General features: G+C 43.6%; 1 protein-coding gene across 6 annotated transcripts in view; it reads right to left on the minus strand.

Moving 5' to 3' along the window:
* Positions 1–22,411, minus strand: part of NR3C2 (nuclear receptor subfamily 3 group C member 2) — a 440,591-nt gene that overhangs the window by 39,193 nt on the left and 378,987 nt on the right. For all 6 annotated transcript variants that reach the window (XM_027513408.1, XM_027513404.1, XM_027513407.1 and 3 more), the window contains 2 exons: positions 13,746–13,876; positions 4,007–4,164 (listed from right to left, as the gene is read on the minus strand). In XM_027513408.1, the coding sequence (XP_027369209.1) occupies positions 4,007–4,164; positions 13,746–13,876 (289 nt within the window). The remainder of the gene's footprint in view (positions 1–4,006; positions 4,165–13,745; positions 13,877–22,411) is intronic.

Below are 22,411 nucleotides of genomic sequence, written 5' to 3' on the forward strand. Positions count from 1 at the left end.
TAAAACTAAAAAGACTAATGATACTGCATGTCAGCAAGGATATGGGGCAACCTGTATTCACACACACTTCTTGAGGGATTGTACAACTATGCAGCCACTTTGGAAAATAGTTATACACCTACCATATGACACAGGTCTTCCATGGCCGCCAGTTATTCACTCAAGAAAAAGAAAGTGGTGTCCATATATAGACATATACATAATGCACAACTTCGTGTGTGTAGTTAGTCGCTCAGTCGTGTCTGACTCTTTGAAACCCCATGGACTGAAGCCCGCCAGGCTCCTTTGTCCATGGGGATTCTCCAGGCAAGAATACTGGAGTGGGTTGCCATGCCCTCCTCCAAGGGGATCTTCCTAACCCAGGGATCGAACCCAGGTCTCCTGCATTGCAGGAGGATTCTTTACTGTCTGAGCCACCAGGGAAGCTCGAGAATACTGGAATGGGTAGCCTATCCCTTCTTCAGGGGATCTTCCCAACCCAGGAATCGAACTGGAGTCACCTGCATTGCAGGCAGATTCTTTACCAGCTGAGCTACCAAGGAAGCCCAACTTACTCTGAAACTGTCCCTAATCTGGAAACAATCCAAATGTCCATCAATGGGTGACGGGACCCCCAAACTGTAGAATATCTTCACAATGGGAGGTCGGTCAGCAATAAGTAGGAATGAAGTATTGCTATATGGCAACAGCATGGATGAGTCCCCAAATCTTATGTCAAGCGAAGGAAGCCAGATACAGCAGACTACATACTATAATACTGTATGATTCCATGGGTATGAAACACTAACATGTATCAACCAATCTACACTGCCAGAAAGCAATCCAGAAAGCAACTGAGGAGGAGGAGGCAGCAGGACAGCTGATGGATGAACAACAAAGTCTACCATACAGCACAGGGAACCATATTCAGTAGTCTGCAATAAAAGATAATGGAAAAGAATATATATATATGTATAACTGAGGCACTCTGCTGTACAGCAGAAATCAACAACAGTGTAAATCAAGTATACTTCTGATTTTTTAAAAGGGCGCAAGAAAACTTCTGGAGTGATGGGGATGTCTGCTCTCTTGATTTCAATCATTGTTTCATGGGTGTATACATGTCTCAAACACCCCAAACGGTACGCTTTAAGTATGTTCAGCTTATTTTGTATCGATTTCACTGTAATAAAAAAATACTGAAAACATATTCATAGGAAGGACTGATGCCAAAGTTCCATTACTTTGGTCACCTGATATGAAGAGCCGATTCATTGGAAAAGATCTTGATGCTGGGAAGGCAAAAGGGAAAGGGAGGAGCAGAGGATAGATGGTCAGATAGCATCACCGACTCAAAGGTCATGAATCTGAGCAAACTCTGGGAGGCAGTGAAGGCCAGAGGAGCCTAGCATGCTGCAGCCCATGGGGCAGCAAAGAGTCACACATGACTTAGTGACTGAACAAGACACTGATTTGCTTTGGGGGGATCTGGCAGAAAATCATCATTTATGACTTAGACACTTGGCTATTGCTTACTGAGTAGCCACTGGCAAGCAGCTCAATGAGCTGGTGCTAAAAACAAGCCAGCGGAGGACAGTTTGACACCCTGACTACTGGTGTGGCCTCTGGGGGTTTTCACCATCCCACTGTGCACTGAGATTCCCAAAGGCATTGAGATTCCTTAAGGCTGTAGATAAACAAGTTTTAACTTCTGTTGTTGAGTCTCATTATATGCAAAGTACTTCAAAGTGTATCTTTTTCATGAGATTACCTGATGCCAATTACACACTCATTTTACAACTGCACTTGTGCCTGCCAATCATTTGCATGAATAACATGTTTCATCAAGAAAGAATCACACCTTCTGCTCCCTGGCCCCTGCTCCCAGCCCAGGTCTGTTAGGAGAAATGCTGACTGAAACGGCCCACTCTGGCAAGCCACCATGCTAACTATGTGGATGAGTTATTTTACAACAGGAGGGCCTGTTAAGGAACACGGAACTAACAAGCCACCACCAACTGGAAGCGTTTGGGAAAGGTCAAAAGGAGATGCCTCACGTCCTAACAACCTTCCAGAATCCTCCTCGCTGGAATCCATCTTGGCTGAATGAGGTGCACGCCACCAAGAAGGACCCTGAGTCAGAATAAAGAATAACTGGCCAGAGACAACCTGGGAACTAACCCCATTACTATAAAACCCAAGACTTCAAGCAACGTGGCAGAACAGTCCTCCTGGGTTCCCTTACCCTCCTGCTCTCCACCCAGGCACCCCTTCCCAATAAAGTCTCTGGCTTTGTCAGCATGTGTGTGTCTTTGGATAATTCATTTCTGAGTGTCAGACAAGAGCCCCCTCTCGATCCAGGAAGGAAGGAAGGGTTAGTCGCTCAGTCGTGTCTGACTCTTTGCGACCCCATGGGCTGTAGCCCATGAGGCTCCTCTGTCCATGAGATTTTCTAGGCAAGAATACTGGAGTGGGTTGCCATTTCCTTCTCCAGGGGATCTTCCCAACCCAGGGATGGAACCCAGGTCTCCTGCATTGCAGGCAGATTCTTTATCGACTGAGGTACAAGGGAAGCCCCTCGATCCTGGAAGGAGTCCCCCTTTCTGCAACAGCTCCACTAAGAAAGGCTTTCAACAAAACCAACAGGAGAGTGTTAACAGTGCTCCTGATTCTTGGGTGGATGACCCTGCCTCATGCTCTACTTTCCTTTACTTCCTTTTGTGAGAGTTGTGAAGAGCACTGTTGGCTGTGTTCCCCAAAGTCTTGTAGCCCATCATTTATTATCTCTGAGATTTTCCAGTAAGTCGTGCTTTGAGGCCACTGATAACTAGTCCAACTATCTATCACTGAATTCACCTTGTGGGAATTTGATTCTTATCACGTGAAATGTTCAGAGAAAGTAAAGGCCAGTGTGATATGCACTGGGTCTTCAGTGTAAAACCCTGGAAAGCGACATTCTTTTATCAACCAACCCCAAAAGACATACCATTCCAGTGGCATAGACAAGTCTCTAAAGGATGAACCATTATTTCAGTAGCAACACAATTATAATATTGGTCATCAAGCCTGTCAACATTGTCCTCAGCAACAAGGAAACAGTTGAAAAAGGTTTCTTATCCAAATCACATGGGCTGAACTTGGGCAATCAATGTACCAAAAGAAAGCAAATATAAAAATGTTAAATTAGCATGACCGTGTACAACTTTTTTCGAACCAGAACTGAAGAAACTGCTTGCAAAATGAAATGAGAAGCACATTTTAAGTGGCATGACAAACCAAGTTATCCGAATCAGTATTTTGTAGAAAGTGCTAACGCCTTGACTACATCTGTAACTCAGTAAATTAGAAACAAGCTCAAGAGTTTACTTTGCATATTTACACAAGACAAGAAAGGTGACTCCTATGAAGAACAGTGAATATAAGATTCCGAATCTGGCAAAAAATGCGATGATCCCAGCTGGCCCTGGACCACTAATAATGTTTTTGAAAGACTGGGTTATTAGATGAACAGTTGTAGAAGATGGAAATTATTTATGCAATGCTAAAGCAAACATTCCCATTAACCAAACATTTCCTAAGTTGCCAGCAGAAATGAGAAACCTGACCTGACACCTGCAGCAAATCTGAGGCCCTTCCTTCTCTGGCCCCGAGCTCAGGGTTTTGCCACGATGGCGCACATTTCTCTTACACTCTGCTCAGGAGGGGAAAGAGCCACACCTTTCACTTTAAATGAAGTTTGTTTCAAAGGTATTCTGAAAAAAATAATTTTCTTCCTAATCAGGTGTTTTTTTTTTTTAATGAAAAATGTTGGGATCCTAGTCCCCTGACCAGGAATGGAACTGTATTGGAAGTATAGAGTCTTAATCACTGGATTGAAGGGGAAGTCCCCTGATCAGTTTTTAACCTCTCGTTGCCTCCTGTGGATAATATACCCCTGTTCTCCCCAAAGCCTCAAGAACTTTCTCAGCTCTCCGGTTTCTCTGGGCCCACAGTGTGTGGGTGACAGACACCAACAGGCTCTACTTACGTCATGCATGGAGTCCAGAAGCTTGGTTAGTTGGTAGAACCTCTGCCAGCTCTGCCCAGAGTTGCTGGGACACTTCGTTACCATCTTTCTCAGCTCCTTGATGTAATTTGTCCTCATTTCTTCAAACGCAGCCTGGCTTTTGAGGCCATCCTTTGGAACTGTGGTGAAGGAATACAGACATGTAAGTTCTCAAAATGGAAATCAGCTTTAGCACCTTCGTGGTTAGATGGCGTAGGCTATTTTGAGGTCATGAGGCTCACACTTTGAGACTGACACTGCATCTTGCTTACTGCATTGATCAATATGTGTGTGTGTGTTCAGTTGTGTCTGACTCTGCGTGACCCCACAGACTGCAGCCTGCCAGGCTCCTCTTCCTTTGTCCATGGGATTTTTCCAGCCAGAATACTGGAATGGGCTGCCAATTCCTTCTCTGGGGGATCTTCCTGACCCAGGGATCGAACCTGCATTTCCTGCATCTCCTGTATTGCAGGAGAGTTCTTTACCACTGAGCCACTGGGGAATCCCTTATGAGTAAATATGGTAGCTGCTGCTGCTGCATCGCTTCAGTTGTGTCTGACTCTGTGCAACCCCAGAGACAGCAGCCCACCAGGCTCCCCCGTCCCTGGGATTCTCCAGGCAAGAACACTGGAGTGGGTTGCCATTTCCTTCTCCAATGCAGGAAAGTGAAAAGTGAAAGTGAAGTTGCTCAGTTGTGTCCGACTCCTAGCGAACCCATGGACTGCAGCCTACCAGGCTCCTCCGTCCATGGGATTTGCCAGGCAAGAGTACTGGAGTGGGGTGCCACTGCCTTCTCTGAATATGGCAGCTATATAATGGTTAACCTCTGTATACACACATATACAAGAGAGTAACTGGCTTAGCAGGTGTATGTTAGAATGCACTTTGCTTGTATTAACTTGCTTCATTTTGACATCAATCTTATGACCTCTTATGACATAATCATTATATTATCCTCATTTCACAGATGTGGAGACTGAAGATTGGACATTTAATCACTAGCCCAAGGACACAATAAATACATGGCAGAGAAAGAGCAGAAACCTAGGTCTGCTTCCAATGCCTGTCTCTTAACCTCAATGCTACACTATCCTGTGGCCTGTCATCAAAGTTTTTATGAACCCTAACTTGCCAATACGTCTGAGGTAGGAAAATATACTTTGATTTTTAGGACAACTGGAAGAAACACAGACCATCTAAGCTGGGGCTGAAATTAGAAATTCAAGTTCAAATGTCAAAGACACTTGGGGAAACCAGCTGTCTATCAGGGGGAGGACATGCTGCAAAGAAGCACTTCCTATTCTCTTTGCTCTAAGATCACATGACCACTGAGGCACTGTCACGTGACCACCCAGACAGCCTGCCGGCAGGTCTGTGCCCAGATTTGTGTGTGTGACGGGTAAAAGGACAGTGCTGTACATACAAAACAAGATCACAACCTTCCGAAGGGAAGAAGTCACATTCACCTTTATCTTCAATAAGAGAAAATTAAGAAGTATGTTTTCTTCTTTCCTTGTATAGAGCGTGCCTGTGTGTGTGCATGCGCACACAGTCATGTCAGACTTTTGAGACCCCATGGAGTGTAGCCCGCCAGGCTCCTCCATGCATGGAATTCTCAGGCAAGAATACTGGAGTGGGGTGCCACTTCCTTCTCCAGGGGATCTTCCCAACCCAGGGACTGAACCTGGGTCTCCTGCATTGCAGGCAGATTCTTTACCATCTGAGCCACCAGGGAAGGCCTATAGAGTTGCTAGTTTTTTCTAATTAAATGAAAAACATCTCACTGAAAATAATACTTTGAAATTCAGCACCTGTAAGCATAATAAGTGCTTCTGGGACCTCAAAGGAGGTGATCTTTCCCAGGACACACGTGAACACAGTTTATGGACACAGGGAGCAACCTGTGCCTGCATTCTGCGAGGAGATGGAGGGCAGAGCGTAAACTACAGATGCTCCCTTTGAAAATCCACTTACACGCTTGCTTTTGTTCACTACAGCCAATACGTACTGATGCTTTAACTCTGAAAAATAAAGTCACTGAGAACTTTCATTTTTGGAAGATGAAGATGAGAAAAATTCATCTTGTGGTATTAATAGTCTTGAGTATGAAATTGCTCTTACTTTCATTTCTCAATTGCACATGCTATTTGCTCATTTATCAGATCAGATCAGTAGCTCAGTCGTGTCCGAACTTTGTGACCCCATGAATCGCAGCACGCCAGGCCTCCCTGTCCATCACCAACTCCCGGAGTTCACTGAGACTCACGTCCATCGAGTCGGTGATGCCATCCAGCCATCTCATCCTCTGTCGTCCCCTTCTCCTCCTGCCCCCAATCCCTCCCAGCATCAGAGTCTTCCAATGAGTCAACTCTTCGCATGAGGTGGCCAAAGTACTGGAGTTTCAGCTTTAGCATCATTCCTTCCGAAGAAATCCCAGGACTGATCTCCTTCAGAATGGACTGGTTGGATCTCCTTGCAGTCCAAGGGACTCTCAAAAGTCTTCTCCAACACCACACTTCAAAAGCATCAATTCTTCGGCCCTCAGCCTTCTTCACAGTCCAACTCTCACATCCATACATGACCACAGGAAAAACCATAGCCTTGACTAGACAGACCTTTGTTGGCAAAGTAATGTCTCTGCTTTTGAATATGCTATCTAGGTTGGTCATAACTTTCCTTGTAAGGAGTAAGCGTCTTTTAATTTCATGGCTGCAGTCACCATCTGCAGTGATTTTGGAGCCCAGAAAAATAAAGTCTGACACTGTTTCCACTGTTTCCCTATCTATTTCCCATGAAGTGATGGGACCGGATGCCATGATCTTCATTTTCTGAATGTTGAGCTTTAAGCCAACTTTTTCACTCTCCACTTTCACTTTCATCAAGAGGCTTTTTAGTTCCTCTTCACTTTCTGCCATAAGGGTGGTGTCATCTGCATATCTGAGGTTATTGATATTTCTCCCGGCAATCTGGATTCCAGCTTGTGTTTCTTCCAGTCCAGCATTTCTCATGATGTACTCTGCATATAAGTTAAATAAACAGGGTGACAATATACAGCCTTGACGTACTCCTTTTCCTATTTGGAACCAGTCTGTTTTTCCACGTCCAGTTCTAACTGTTGCTTCCTGACCTGCATACAAATTTCTCAAGAGGCAGATCAGGTGGTCTGGTATTCCCATCTCTTTCAGAGAATTTTCCACAGTTTATTGTGATCCACACAGTCAAAGGCTTTGGCATAGTCAATAAAGCAGAAATAGATGTTTTTCTGGAACTCTCTTTTTACATGATCCAGTAGATGTTGGCAATTTGATCTCTGGTTCCTCTGCCTTTTCTAAAACCAGCTTGAACATCAGGAAGTTCATGGTTCACGTATTGCTGAAGCCTGGCCTGAAGAATTTTGAGCATTACTTTACTAGCGTGTGAGATGAGTGCAACTGTGTGGTAGTTTGAGCATTCTTTGGCACTGCCTTTCTTTGGGATTGGAATGAAAACTGACCTTTTCCAGTCCTGTGGCCACTGCTGAGTTTTCCAAATTTGCTGGCATATTGAGTGCAGCACTTTCACAGCATCATCTTTCAGGATTTGAAATAGCTCAACTGGAATTCTATCACCTCCACTAGCTTTGTTCGTAGTGATGCTTTCTAAGGCCCACTTGACTTCACATTCCAGGATGTCTGGTTCTACGTCAGTGAGCACACCACCATGATTATCTGGGTCATGAAGATCTTTTCTGTACAGTTTTCCTGTGTATTCTTTCCATCTCTTCTTAATATCTTCTACTTCTGTTAGGTCCATAGCATTTCTGTCCTTTATCGAGCCCATCTTTGCATGAAATGTTCCTTTGGTATCTCTGATTTTCTTGAAGAGATCTCTAGTCTTTCCCATTCTGTTGTTTTCCTCTATTTCTTCGCATTGATCGCTGAAGAAGGCTTTCTTATCTCTTCTTGCTATTCTTTGGAACTCTGCATTCAGATGCTTATACCTTTCCTTTTCTCCTTTACTTTTCGCTTCTCTTCTTTTCACAGCTATTTGTAAGGCCTCCCCAGACAGCCATTTTGCTTTTTTGTATTTCTTTTCCATGGGGATGGTCTTGATCCCTGTCTCCTGTACAATGTCACGAACCTCATTCCATAGTTCATCAGGCACTCTATCAGATCTAGTCTGTTAAATCTATTTTTCACTTGCACTGTATAAGCATAAGGGATTTGATTTAGGTCATACCTGAATGGTCTAGTGGTTTTCCCTACTTTCTTCAATTTCAGTCTGAATTTGGCAATAAGGAGTTCATGGTCTGAGCCACAGTCAGCTCCTGGTCTTGTTTTTGCTGACTGTATAGAGCTTCTCCATCTTTGGCTGCAAAGAGTATAATCAATCTGATTTCGGTGTTGACCATCTGGTGATGTCCATGTGTAGAGTCTTCTCTTATGTTGCTGGAAGAGAGTGTTTGTTATGACCAGTGCATTTTCTTCACAAAACTCTATTAGTCTTTGCCCTGCTTCATTCCGTATTCCAAGGCCAAATTTGCCTGTTACTCCAGGTGTTTCTTGACTTCCTACTTTTGCATTCCACTCCCCTAGAATGAAAAGGACATCTTTTTTGGGTGTTAGTTCTAAAAGGTCTTGTAGGTCTTCATAGAACCGTTCAACTTCAGCTTCTTCAGCATTACTGGTTGGGGCATAGACTTGGATTACTGTGATATTGAATGGTTTGCCTTGGAAACGAACAGAGATCATTCTGTCGTTTTTGAGACTGCATACAAGTACTGCATTTTGGACTCTTTTGTTGACCATGATGGCTACTGCATTTCTTCTGAGGGATTCCTGCCCACAATAGTAGATATAATGGTCATCTGAGTTAAATTCACCCATTCCAGTCCATTTCAGTTTGCTGATTCCTAGAATGTTGACATTCACTCTTACCATCTCTTGTTTGACCACTTCCAATTTGCCTTGCTCATTTATAACTGGTATCAGTAAAAATTCACTTGGGTCATCAGCTCTTTAGAACAGCTAAGTATGTTTTTGAGTGCTACATGTAACCCCGGGAATCAAGAATACCACTGCTCCCAAATAAACCCTGTTGTCCTATATAAAGATATGGATTATCTTGCAAATTAACTTCACACATGATGTTAATGACCTCCTTGAGTTTTAATTGTTGAGGCTTTTGGTTTGTGGTTTATCTTAACTCTATTTTTGTGGGGAAAAAATAAATCCCTGTAGGCATTGCACACATTCCTGAGGCTGCCACAATATTAGTTGTGGTTTCAAATATTTGACATTCACACTCATAATTAGATGGCCTTCATTATGTAACAGTTTTTTTCTTTCAAATTAAACCCTTGTTTTAAAAGTATACAAAAACATAAAGAACGATGGAAATAGGTAGAATGTTAACTGTGAAACTATAGATGCGCTTTCTACCAAAATCTTAAGGTTAACCCAAAACTTTATAAAATAAACTGAGAGTTTATATATACATGCTTTCACAGCCCACCTATTGAGACACATTTTTTTTTTTAAGTTTCAAAATGTTATGGAGTAAACCTTTCATTTATACAGATACTTATGGATATTACACATTTAAAACATTACCTAAAATGAGAATGGAGTGAGCACATTTCATGACTGTATTTCAGTGCTGTTTGGTGTAGCTACTGAGATTAACCAAAAGCTTTCATACTTCTGACAGTTGTGTTATCAAAAATTCTCAAGATGATGAACAACTTGTGTCAAATATTACTTGTGTTTTACTGCTGTGACGGAAATATATTGTACCATTTTCCCAGCCAGATATTTTAGAAGTTGAAACAGACCCACAAATAAAAGAGAACTTAGGCAAAACCTCAAATTTTGGAGGTCTGCCTAGATTTTCTGAATTTACTTATTAAATGCAGCAGGGCTCCTGGAAATCATCCAGAATCTATGGGCTGGAGAAGAGCAAAAAGACAGCTGGGTGGGAAGCTGGTTTGCTTTCCTGTGTGAGCAAAAAGAACATGATCTTCTTGATGTTACAGCCTTACTTTCCTCATACACCGGACATCAGGTGTGTAATGTAACCTTCTAAATAAGAAGAAAAATTTTCCTACATTCTATCAGAGATTAGCAAAATAAGCTTACTAAAGCCTGAAGTTTTCATGATTTATACAATTCTTTACTTCTGTTCTCCTGTTTTTTTTTTTATTTTGCTTTTTCTGCATCAGTAAAAATCAGCCTTGAATGTACTGAATTACCTGGAAGCTAATAAATTAATTTAGGGAGCTAAATGATATCAGAATTGATTATAAGGTTGACTGACTAAATGGATGTAAAAGGACAAGATACCAATAACAACTGAGTGGCCAACGTTTATAAAGGATTATTATCATGAACAATTTTAGAAAAAAATTTAAATTCTATCACCCATTTGATATTTTTTTCCTTTTTCCTTTTTTAAATTTCTTCTAACAGTTAATGATACAGCTTGGAAAGAGGACTGAAATCACTGTTGCTGAATGTAAAGAGTACATTTCCAGGGAATTCCGTGGCAGTCCAGAGGTTAGGACTCTGCTTTCACAGCTGAGGGTGCAGGTTCAATCCCTGGGCAGGGAACTAAAAGTACATTTCCCAAGTTCTGTTCTAGAAAGGATATGCTGGGAGCCTCAGAAATCTGGAAGAACAATGGAGCAGGGAGAAGAGCCTGGTTCTACTGAGCCTGTGGACGGAGGACTGCAAACACCAGCTCCTGAATGTGGGCTGAGCGTACAGTGAGGAGCGGTGGGTACTGAGGACTGGTGGGGCCTGCAGTAAACTGGGGAGAGCATGGGTTCCCTGTGCAATCAAAGTCCATGGCAATCAAACACGACAAAAGGCCGAAAGCAACCTGAAAAGCCTTGCTGGCCAAGCCAAACACAGCTGAGACACGCTGACCCCAACGCCCTCCCAGGCTGCTGGTCTGTCTTCGCTGCTGGAGTCCAGCCCAGCCGGCTCACCCTCCCCTCTCCCTGCGGCTGGGGGTCCCCTGCTGCCAGCCTACCTTCCACCCTTGCATCCGGCTGGAAGGGAAGGTCAAAGCCCTGGGTCTGAGTCCTAATTCACCAAGGAGGCTGCACAAGTCACACTTGCACGCCTCTGTTTTGTCCACTTTAGACAAGTTAGCAGTCTTGCACCATTAAATCAGATGATAGATGGAAAAACTCTTTGGAAACCTGAGAGAGGCCAGATGTGTGTAGGGCAGATACTGACACACCAGCCCCTGCCTTCCCCTTCCTGCCCTACCAGGTGCAGGCTTCACTCTTCCCCAGACCCAATTCCTCCATGCTGGGATCAGCAGCTTTTCTCACCCATTCTATCCTCAATGCTTGGCTGCTCATGCCACTCACTTCCAAACAGCTCTACTGAAAACCCTTCACCGAAGCCACTGATTCCTGGGCCGAGGGGAGGGCTGGGCATGTCTCAGATGCTCTTTTCAGCTTCCAGGGGGTCACTCAACAGCCTCTCCTCCTTTGAAGTTGGCGCCACTTGCCCTGGTGTCCTGGCACCCAGAACATTTCTCCTTTTCCTCAGTGGTCACGGCACTTGGTTCTGAGATTTCCTCTCTATCCTGTCTCCTGCCATCATCCCAGCCTCACCCTCATCTGATGAGAGCTTCCTCAAATTCCTTCCCCTCTGTTTGGAAAGGCTTGGGCCGCTGTCTGGGGAAGAAGTGTTTAGCATCCTTGCCAAGGCTAATCCTGCCTCCCTCGTCTCTCCTGGCTCCTTCTGCCATCGACTTCTCTCCTCTCATGCTTGGTTCCAGATGCCCGAAGCAGCTTCCCATCAATCTGCAAGTCCCTGGCCGTCTGGCCCCTGCCTGATGCCGCATGGTCAACCCCAGTAGGCTTCTGTCAGCATTCCTGGCTTCCACTGGAAGCTCTGCCACGAGTCACGCCTCTGGGAAGCCTTGACCTCTGGGCCCTCTGCCAGCTCCTCTGCCTCCCTGATGGTTCTCCCTGTCCCTCAGCACTGCGCTCCTCCTTTCACGCGCCTCAGTGGGTCTTCCCTCTTCTTCCTGTGCCTCGGCACCCCCACTTGCCAGTGGACTTTCCTGTTCTACAAAGATCATGTCAAGCTTATATGTCAATATCCAAATTTGTTTTCTGAGTTCAAGTCCCCCAGTGTCCCCCTCTTTAGGCCTCCCTCTGAGGCTATGCATGCTCAGTCACTCAGTCAGGTCCGACTCTTTGCGACCCCATGGACTGAAGCCCGCCAGGCTCCTCTGTCCATCGGATCCTCCAGGCAAGAAGACTGGAGTGGGTTGCCATCACATCCCGCAGGGGATCTTCCTGACCCAGGGATGGAACCCACATCTCCTGTACCTCCTGCATTGGCAGGTGGGTTCTTTACCACTCAGCCACCTGGAGAAGTCATTTTATACTCCATAAAATCCGCTCCAGTCCCAACAAGAATGCACTTCTCCTCACAGTATCACTACCACCTCACAATCATCTGTGCCCTCAAACCCCAGGTTGCTTCTGATCCAGACTGTTTTGCGCCCCTTCTCGTCAAGGCTGACTCTGCAGTGTGTCTCGAATGCATCTGGCGCTGTCAGCAAGCTGCCCACCATCATTAAGAAAGTTAAAGTGTAGTCGCTCCGTCATGTCTGACTCTTTTGACCCTGTGGACTGTAGCCCGCCAGACTCCTCTGTCCGTGGAATTTCCCAGGCAAGAATACACCATTATTCAGGCTGTTATTTCAACAGCTTCACAGCAGGTCTCTGGGCTTCCAGTCTGGCTCAATTCTCTGTCTGACTTGGCCTCTCTCTCTCCTCATCCTATCCCCTTTCCTTCAGTCTATCTACTGCCAGACGTCTTCATGAAGCCATAAAGGACCCCTATGGCCATGTCAGCCCACTGCTCAGAGCCTTCTGGACCACACTCCCCTGCTTGCCTAATAGACAGCAGATGTCTTCAACAGGTGGGAATTTTCCAGTTCAATCTACAGGGCAACCATGCCTCCCCAGTCCAATAGTACCTGATATACCTTGAAAAATTGGTGGATACATAAATGAGATAAAAAACAAAAATCATAAACAGGCAAAACAACTCCGCAGAGCTAAGCACTATTATGTGGGTCTGCTTCCCACACCACCATGCTCTCTCACGCTCCCCAGCAGGGAGGTCAGCTCATGCCTCGGACTCAATCCCTTACCCTGGCAAAGCTCTCTGAGATGAAGCTTCATCAAGCATCCTCTGATGCCAAGAAGTGAGAATGTGCTTCCCTCCTCTGAGCCCCCAGGACAGTCTTTATCATGGCAGACAATCACTCTCCACAGTGTATTAAAATGACCTTGAATTTATCTTACGGGAGACAGTGAAGGACAGGGAAGACTGGCGTGCTGCAGTTTATGGGGTCGCAAAGAATCTGACATGACTCAGTGACTGAACAACAAAAACAAAACTCCCCGAGGGTTGAGACTGTGCCTCATTCATTCTGGTAGTTCCTGAACTGCCCAGTCCCACCATATACATAACAGACACTTAACGAATCCTTAGTGGCCGGATGGATGAAGGGATCAAGGCAGGTGCGCCACCCAAAGCTTCTAACTCTGCGAGTAACTTAATTCATCCTGCACCAACGCCCTCTGCCCACCTCCTCTTACTTTTTTTTTTTTTAATACTGACTATCTGGCCCTAGAAACAGGCTAGTCTCCGAAAGGGAAGATGATGTGACAGTATAAAAAAGTGCCAGTTGGACATCAATTTACTCGTGCTCAGCAGCAGCAACACTTTCATTACGGTGTATTCCTCGAAGGTGAGCTGCAGCCGGACAAACTGAAGGCTGATCTGGTGCATCCCCTGGCAGAGCTCATACATGGCAGACTGGTGCATCTTCTCTCTGCAAAGGAAAAGCAAAGATGTCTGAGATTGGAAGGTCCAGGACCAAACCCAGACCAGCAGCCCCAGGGAGCCCACGGAGAAATCCGAGTCTGAGTTATGCCTTTGGCTTCAATACAGAGCAGGTGTGTATTTGCAAAAGAGAAGTCAGCTGCCTAGCACGGTGACTGGTAAACTGCCTCTCGACCAACCTAGCCAGGCTGTTTATTCGTCCCCTTGGAGAATGTCAGAAGCACCGAAACCAACCTTTTTTCAAAGTGTGCCATGACTCCCCTTTACATCAAGGGTGATAATGTGTGATGGTGCTGTGTGTGATACTGAGATCATCCATGGAGTGGAGATGCTGCTGTGATGTGGGGTGAAGCCCAGAGATTCCAAGCCCTTACTGTTTGGAAGAGCTGTGTTAGATGCTATGGACACATGGCAAGTATGACCAGTCTCATTTCCACATGGGACCTCCATTACCCTCCCACAGAGGTTGTGAAATGTGCCTACTAATGCTTTGCAGCAACACATTTAACAAGACAAACCAGGCACCTCCCTGGAAGTTCAGTGGTTAAGACTTAACGTTCCAAGGCAGTGGCTGTGGGTACAATCCCTGGTCAGAAAGCTAAGATCCCACATGCCTTGTGGCCAAAAAACCAAAACATAAAACAGAAGCAATACTGTAACAAATCCAATAAAGACTTAAAAAAAGAAAGAGAAACTGAATTTTGAAAAGTGAAGGGAAATCAGACAACATTTAAAAAGATTCCTCAAATGGAACCTCTCTGGTCCAGGAGAAGATGATTTGGGAATGTGTGTGAAACATATACATCCATTCAACCAACCAACAGAGCCACTCTCTATGCCAAAATCCAAGTGTTTCCATAAAAATCCACAAGATATTACAACACAAGTCATGATTATCTCTTTCCGTGAGAAGGAAGGCAGGCATCATTTAATTGTTCAGATGTTTTTCCTCAAAGTGATAAATCCTCTGGGAGGCCCTGGGTAAGTACCAAGTTATGATGACCAGAAATAAATGAGTGAAAAAGAGACTACTAGTGAGAAACATGCCTGATGACTCAGGCCACAGACACAGCGGAGTTGATGATGGCTGATCCACTTCTATGAGTGACTGAACGCAGGGGAGCGTCTGTGGCAAAGCCACCCTGGGACTCCTCTTCCAGGACACACTCTTGGATTCCAATGGCAAAATTCTCTCTAAAAGCCATTTGTAAAGAACTCATAGAACACGTTGCATTTTTCTTGGTATTATTGCTATATGTTTTTCTTTCCCCGTAATAAGCTAGGAGATATTTTTAACCATTAAAAATTAGAAAAATTTTTTTAATGTATGAAATTTTAAATTTAATTAAAAATTTTAATAAAAAAATGCAGCATGTTGGATCTTATTTTCCCTACCAGGGATCAAACCTGTGACCCCTGCATTGGGAGCACAGAGTCTTAACCACTGGACTGCCGGGGAAATCCTTTTAATTGAAGTATAGTTGATTTACAATGCTGTGCTAATTTCTGCTCTGCAGCAAAGTGATTCAGTTATACATATATATATACACACACACACATTCTTTTTCATATTGTTTTCCATTTCCATTTCCAAGTACAGTTCCCTGCGCTACAGTAGGACCTTGTGGTTTATCCATTCTATATATAATGCTTTGCATCTGCTAATCCCAAACTTCCAATCCTTCCCCACCCACCCGCCTTGGCAACTACAAGTCTATTCTCTGTATCTGTGAGTCTGTTTTTGTTTCATAGGTAGGTTCACTTGCATCATATTTTAGATTCCGTATATAAGTGATATCACTTGGTATTCATCTTTCAGGGAGCTATCTCTAAATAAGGAAATATTTTCAAAATACTTGCACACACATCCAAACCCAAACACACACACATACACACACACACACAGAAAAACAGCGGGAGACTACGGGTTCCACCATGAAGAATTAAGAATGCAAATATATGCTAATATCTTTGCCATACTTGCTTCAGATCTTTAAAAAGTGAACAAGGCCTAGTTAAGTCCTGTTCTGCCTCCCTCCTTGTCCCCATTCATCTTCCTCATTCAAGAAGGGAACCACCCACCACGGGAGATTCCCATTTTCTCTCAGATATGTACACTTTACACACATGTATGTATTCATGAAAACAGCACCCAGTACCACTTTGTTTTATGTAAATTTGAAATTAGATATGCACATCCTTCTGCAACTTATTTTTATTCAGCGTTGTGATTCTGCGATATGTCTGTTTTAACACACAGGTAACTCAAAGTGAAGTCGTTTTCTCTGCAGAGCCTTTCGTTTGTCTGAACACACCACAGTTTACTAATCCCTTCCACTCCGGATGGACACTGGGGTTGCTTCTGCTTTATGGCTATTCCAGATGAGGCCCCAGGGACATCAGTGGGTATTTCTCTAGGATATAGGATGAAAACAGAACTGCTGAGTCATGGATGTATGCACAGCTGCTGCTTTCATTCCAACCAGAAGGAGATGCGATGTCCTTTTGTTCAAGTCCGGCCAACACTCATCATTAACCCATTTGAATCATTTTTGCTTCTTGATGAGGGCTGAAAGGTTAGCCCCACTACTGCCTTTATTTGCATGGTCATGATCACCAGCAGGCTGAACATTTTTCAAATGTTTTTTTGACCATTTGAGTTTCTTCTTTTGTGATTTGTCTTTTCATATCTTTAAATACTTTAAGCTTTTTGCCTCCTTCTATCGCCAATCTTTATTCATAATTTTTTTGCCTTATAATTTTTGTCTGATATTAATATTATTTCTTCCTCATTCCCTCTGGCTCTTTCTTCCCTCCTGTCTCTTTCTTTTGCTCTTTTTAGAATTAGCCTAGGGACTTCACTAGTGGTCCAGTGGAAAGGACTCTGTGCTCTCACTGCGAGGGCCCAGGCTCCATCCCTGATCAGGGAACTAGGATTCCACAAACCACGTGGTTGCAGTCAAAGGGGGAAAAAAAAAAAAAAAAGAATTTGCCTGGAATGCCCTTTAAAAAAAATCCCTTATTTACAAAGTCCCCACATAATTATATTTCACACATGTTGCTTACAAACAGCAAAAAGCTGAATTTAAAAAGTCTGAGAGTCTCTGTATTATAATAGCTTGGTTTAATCTGTTTTCATTTATCATGATTATTGATTTATTTGGAATTTTTTTCCTACCATTTTAACTTCCTTTCCTCCTTTCTACTTCGTTTCATTAAATGGGTCTGGCTTAAAAAATTTTTTTTTCTTTGCTCATCTACTGGATTTAGAAGGTTCACATTCTATTTTTACTCTTAAAATAATTAAGTTATGAACTTGCATATTTAAAAATCTAAAGTTAATCAGCAGCTTTTCCACGAGGAACAGAAAAAATGTAGAGCGCTTTATCTCTGGCCTACTGCCTCCCATTTTCACCGTGTCGCTCTTCAGTATTTAAACTTCCACTTGTTTTCAGATTACTGCCCAAGTCTCTCCCTCTCTCTCACATCCACACCTCGTGTCTGTTTAGAGTTACAGATGTATTTCTTTGATCACTGCTGTCAACTGCACTTCACTCCTTACTACTGGGTTCAATTTCCTACTGAAGAATATACATATACATACATATATAATTAAAATTCTGCAGCAGTCAGTCACTGAATGTTGAAATCTTTCAGTCTTGCTATGCCTGAAAGTGTTTTTATTTCACCTGCATTCTGGAATGACAGTTTAACACGTTATAGATTTCTAGTGTGGTAACCTCCTTCAGCAGAGAAGGCAATGGCACCCCACTCCAGTACTCTTGCCTGGAAAATCCCTTGGACGGAGGAGCCTGGTAGGCTGCAGTCCATGGGGTCGCTAAGAGTCAGGCACAACTAAGCAACTTCACTTTCACTTTTCACTTTCATGCACTGGAGAAGGAAATGGCAACCCACTCCAGGGTTCTTGCCGGGAGATTCCCAGGGATGGGGGAGCCTGGTGGGCTGCTGTCTCTGGGGTTGCACAGAGTCGGACACGACTAAAGCGACTTAGCAGCAGCAGCAGTAGCAACCTCCTTCAGTACTTTGAAGATAGTATTCCACGACACCTGGATCTTCACCACCACTTCTGGGATTTTTTTTTTTTTAATTTTATTTTTAAACTTTACAATATTGTATTGGTTTTGCCATATATCACATGAATCCGCCACAGGTATACACGTGTTCCCCATCCTGAACCCTCCTTCCTCCTCCCTCCCCATACCTTCCCTCTGGGTCATCCCAGTGCACCAGCCCCAAGCTTCCAGTATCGTGCATCAAACCTGGGCTGGCGACTCGTTTCATATATGATATTATACATGTTTCAATGCCATTCTCCCAAATCATCCCACCCTCTCCTTCTCCCACAGAGTCCAAAAGACTGTTCTATACATCTGTGTCTCTTTCTTGTTGGTCTAATTGTCTTTCCCTTATAGGTAGAGAACTAGTACTTTCCTTGGTAGCTTAATAAAAACTTGCTCTGTTTATTTTTGATGCTTGCATTTTCAATATGAGGAACCCAAGTATGCACTTATTTTTATTCCTGTTGGTCAGGATTCAGTGTCTTATTTGATTTGAAGATGCAGTTATTTCTTCAGTTCTGAAATGTTCTTAAGACATTATTTCTTCGAATATCACCCCCACCCCACCTATTTTTCCTTTTTGAACTCCTACTCGTGGGTTAGACCTTTTCACTGAATCTTCTGCACTAACCACTGTTTCATATTTTCTATCTTCTTATCTCTTTGTACTGTGTCCCAGGCGGCTCAGTGGTGAAGAACCTGCCTGCCAATACAGAACACAAAAGAGATGTGGGTTTGACCCTTGGGTCGGGAAGATCCCCTGGAGGAGGGCATGACAACCCACTCACGTGTTCTTGCCTAGAGAACCCCACGGGCAGAGGGGCCTGGCGGGCAATGGACCATAGGGTCACAAAGAGTCGACATAACTGAAGCGATTCAGCACGCACATCTGCACGGCACTCTAGGTGACTTTCTCATCTACTTTCTAATATTTTTTTTCCGTTTCTGTGTAATCTGTTTAATGTTTACAGCGTTTTGATTTTAATGTTTTTCATGTCTTGTGCTTGTTTGCTGAATCATGTCTGACTCTGTGACCCCACGGACTGGAGCCTGCCAGGCTGCTCAGTCCAAGGGATTTCCCAGGCGAGAATATTAGAGCACATTGCCATTTCCTCCTTCGGAAATGGCAGGCTAGGTGCCTAGAAACGCTTGACTTAGTTTTTCCTCAAACATTTCTGTTATTTTCCATGAGATACTTCTTACTTTATGGTTATTATATGTCCTTTCTCTAAATCATACCTTATCTATTATATCTCTAAATACTTTCAACATGTTTATAGTTGGTTTAAAATATTTTAAATTCATTTTGGGGGGACACTCATAAGCCTGCCCAGCATGTTTTATTAAGGCATATACTGTTTCTAGGTGAGTCCCAGTGGCACTGTCTTGTGGAAGGGACTCTGCGGGAAGTTGTAGCATTTATAGCTATCAGGGGTACAAGCATTTCACTTGATCTGGACCAGTTTTGATGCTAAATTTTCAGCTTAATTGCTTTTTGCAAGACTCGTGTAGTTTAAATTTAGACTCCACACTTGACGTGATGCAGGCTTGTGGCTCTTCTTTCTTTCGGCTTCCTTGCCACGTCCCTGGGCTGGCTGGCTTGCTGGGTTTACTGTCCCTGCAAGTAGACAGTGAAATCTTTTCAGAGCCTGGGGCTCCATTGCAGGCCCAGTCTTGCAGGAGTGTACATTCTCCTTTCCTGTTCTTGTTTGTCTTCTAATACCCATCCCTAAGGCGTTTTTCTGCATCCAGAAGTCGGAGGACCATGTGTAACTAGCTTTAACTCCAAGTTGAACTACTCTGGCGGTGAATTCTCTGTTCTTTTTTTCTTTTGAACTTAGTTATATATTTAAGATCTTTTAAAATACAAAATTTCTATGTATTTTGTACATAGAGGGGGGAAAAAAAGCTCAATTCCATTTCACCATTCCAATTGCTAACTTTAAGCTTCTTAAAGGCAAGATCCATGTCCGATTGACCTTTGTGAAGGTCAAAGAGAGTCTGATAGCCAAGTGCCCTGTGTCCATCTTTATGCAAAAGTGTTTCATGAATGAATGAGAGAGAAGGAAAGCCAAAAGGAAAGAGGACAGGCGAAGACAACCAAATGAATGACAGACACACAGATGTACATGTGACAGTGATGATCAGAGAAAGGTAACACTGAAAATTCACAGAAAGATCAAGTGGCTAATAAACTAGATACTGCTTTTGTTAAGTTCTTGAAAAGTTTCCAAGAACAAAAGGAGAGATATAGGTTATAAAACGGGGTGAAGCAGATAACAAATCTGGAGTCTGTGGAATATAATACAACACATATTTGATGACACGCAGTTTAAAAGTGCACTCCTAAGCACTTGATCCCTTCAGCTTCCCTGCGCAAGAGGCAGAACAGACATCCTTGGCTTTGCCCCAGTAGGGGGTAGGAACGCATGGACCATGGGCCCCTGAGTGTGCCGGTTTTATGAGCCTGGCATCATGTCACTTCTGAGATCTAGGCTTATCATATGTAAACTGGGAATTAACACTAAATCCCACTGTGCAGAGATGTAGGGACCAACTGTATGGAAGTTCTTAAATTATAAAGCCCTCTATGAACATTAGCTTTTGCTGTTGATGTCATGGGGAGAACAAAATGCTTCTTGAGAGACCAATGATCATTTTGGTTAAACAGACCAAGAAAGAATCGAATTCTTAAAATTACTTTCCAGGAAAATAAGACTGCATTCTTGTTGTTATTTCTACACACATCATGGTAAATAAATCAGGAGAAAAACCAGAGAGGATGCAGATTTTCAAGAAGGTAGATGTGACTTGCCCAGGGTAGAACAGGAGGATGAAAGGTCTCATGTCAGTGTTTCTGTTACCAGAAGTGTTAGCAAAACGTCCACACACAGATTAAAGACTGTGTACAGACAGACCTCAGATTCTACTTGAAAGACAGATTAGAATGTGTAACAACACACCTAAAAAAAGCCACTTTTTTGTCACTTGTATGGGAAAAGCATCTCTTTAACTCTTTCTTGAGGCATTATTACCTGAATAATCCCCATCGTTTTCAGAGCTATCACTTATGGAATGCCTACCATACCAAAATTTCGTCTTGTTAGTTCTCATAATGCCTTGTGGAGACTCATTCTCATGTTCGTGACAAGGAAATAATTTAGGTGCACAATGGAGCCTTGGACTTAAACCCAGGTTTTTTTCTTCAAAACACTGGCCTCTGCATGTGAGCCAAGCAATTCCTGAAGGACCATCCCCTGACCCCCTCCCCCATGATGCAGAAAGTGGAAAAGACTTGCAGTGAAGAGCACAGCACTCTCTTAAAAGTTGTATCCATGAAACTGGGGGAAATCTGTACTGAACTGGTCACCACAGCAGTGACTGGAGTAAGAGATAAAGCCCAAATGATCCTAGATTATGAACAGTGTTCCTCAAAAGACAACCTGACGAGGCTAATGAAGTGAAATGAAAGTCGCTCAGCTGTGTCCAACTCTTTGCAACCCCATGGACTATACTGTCCATGGAATTCTCTAGGCCAGCATACTGGAATTAGTAGCCTTTCACTTCTCCTGGGGATCTTTCCAACCCAGGGATTGAACCCAGGTCTCTGGCATTGCAGGCGGATTCCTTATCAGCAGAGCCACAAGGGAAGCACTGAAGAGGCTAGGATGTTCTTAAAATAGACCTTCAAGAGATGGACTCCTTTCTGACAGACATATCCTCTCCACTCTGTTTAAGTGCATGCCATGAGATGGTGGGAACTGGGTTGCTTTCAGGCTCCTGACTCAAGAGAACCACCTGAAGCTGTTTTCAGCTAAGTTAACATCCCAGTCGCACTGACTTCACTCCTCTTCACTCTCTAGTTCCCCTTCAGAGACTCTTAGGGCTGACTGTTTCAACTACCTCCATCAGAAACACGGCTCCCCAGCTAAGCCTGTGAGCCTCAACTGCTGAGCCCACGCTCTGCAGTAAGAGAAGCCCCCACAACGAGAAGCCCTGGCACCACAGCAAAGAGTCGCCCCCATTCGTCACAACCAGAGAAAGCCTGCATGCAGCAACGAAGACCCAGTGCGGCTGTACATAAATAAAAAGGGGAAAAAATCCCTCAGGCCTTTCCTCTCTCCACGTTGCTGGCTTAGTCGTTTACAGCTCTCTCCTTCAGAGTGTCTCTTTACAACTATAAAGAGGTATTTGGTACCTCAAATGTTTTGCTGTTACATTTGCTCCCTTGTTTATATTTTGCTCCCCATTATATGGTAAGATTTTGTGTTTTTCCAATTCCACTGCTGCTGCCACTGCATGAAATTGAGTTCTCTAAATGAAGAGTACTGTGTACTCAATATAGCTTGAAATTTCAAGAAAATAGGCCATCTTAAAAACACATTTTACATCACATCATTTTTTGCACAATTAGATTAAATGCACAGAAATTTAACGTACATCCA

Source organism: Bos indicus x Bos taurus, chromosome 17 (assembly GCF_003369695.1).
Source record: "Bos indicus x Bos taurus breed Angus x Brahman F1 hybrid chromosome 17, Bos_hybrid_MaternalHap_v2.0, whole genome shotgun sequence".
In the NCBI taxonomy this organism is placed as follows: domain Eukaryota; kingdom Metazoa; phylum Chordata; class Mammalia; order Artiodactyla; family Bovidae; genus Bos; species Bos indicus x Bos taurus.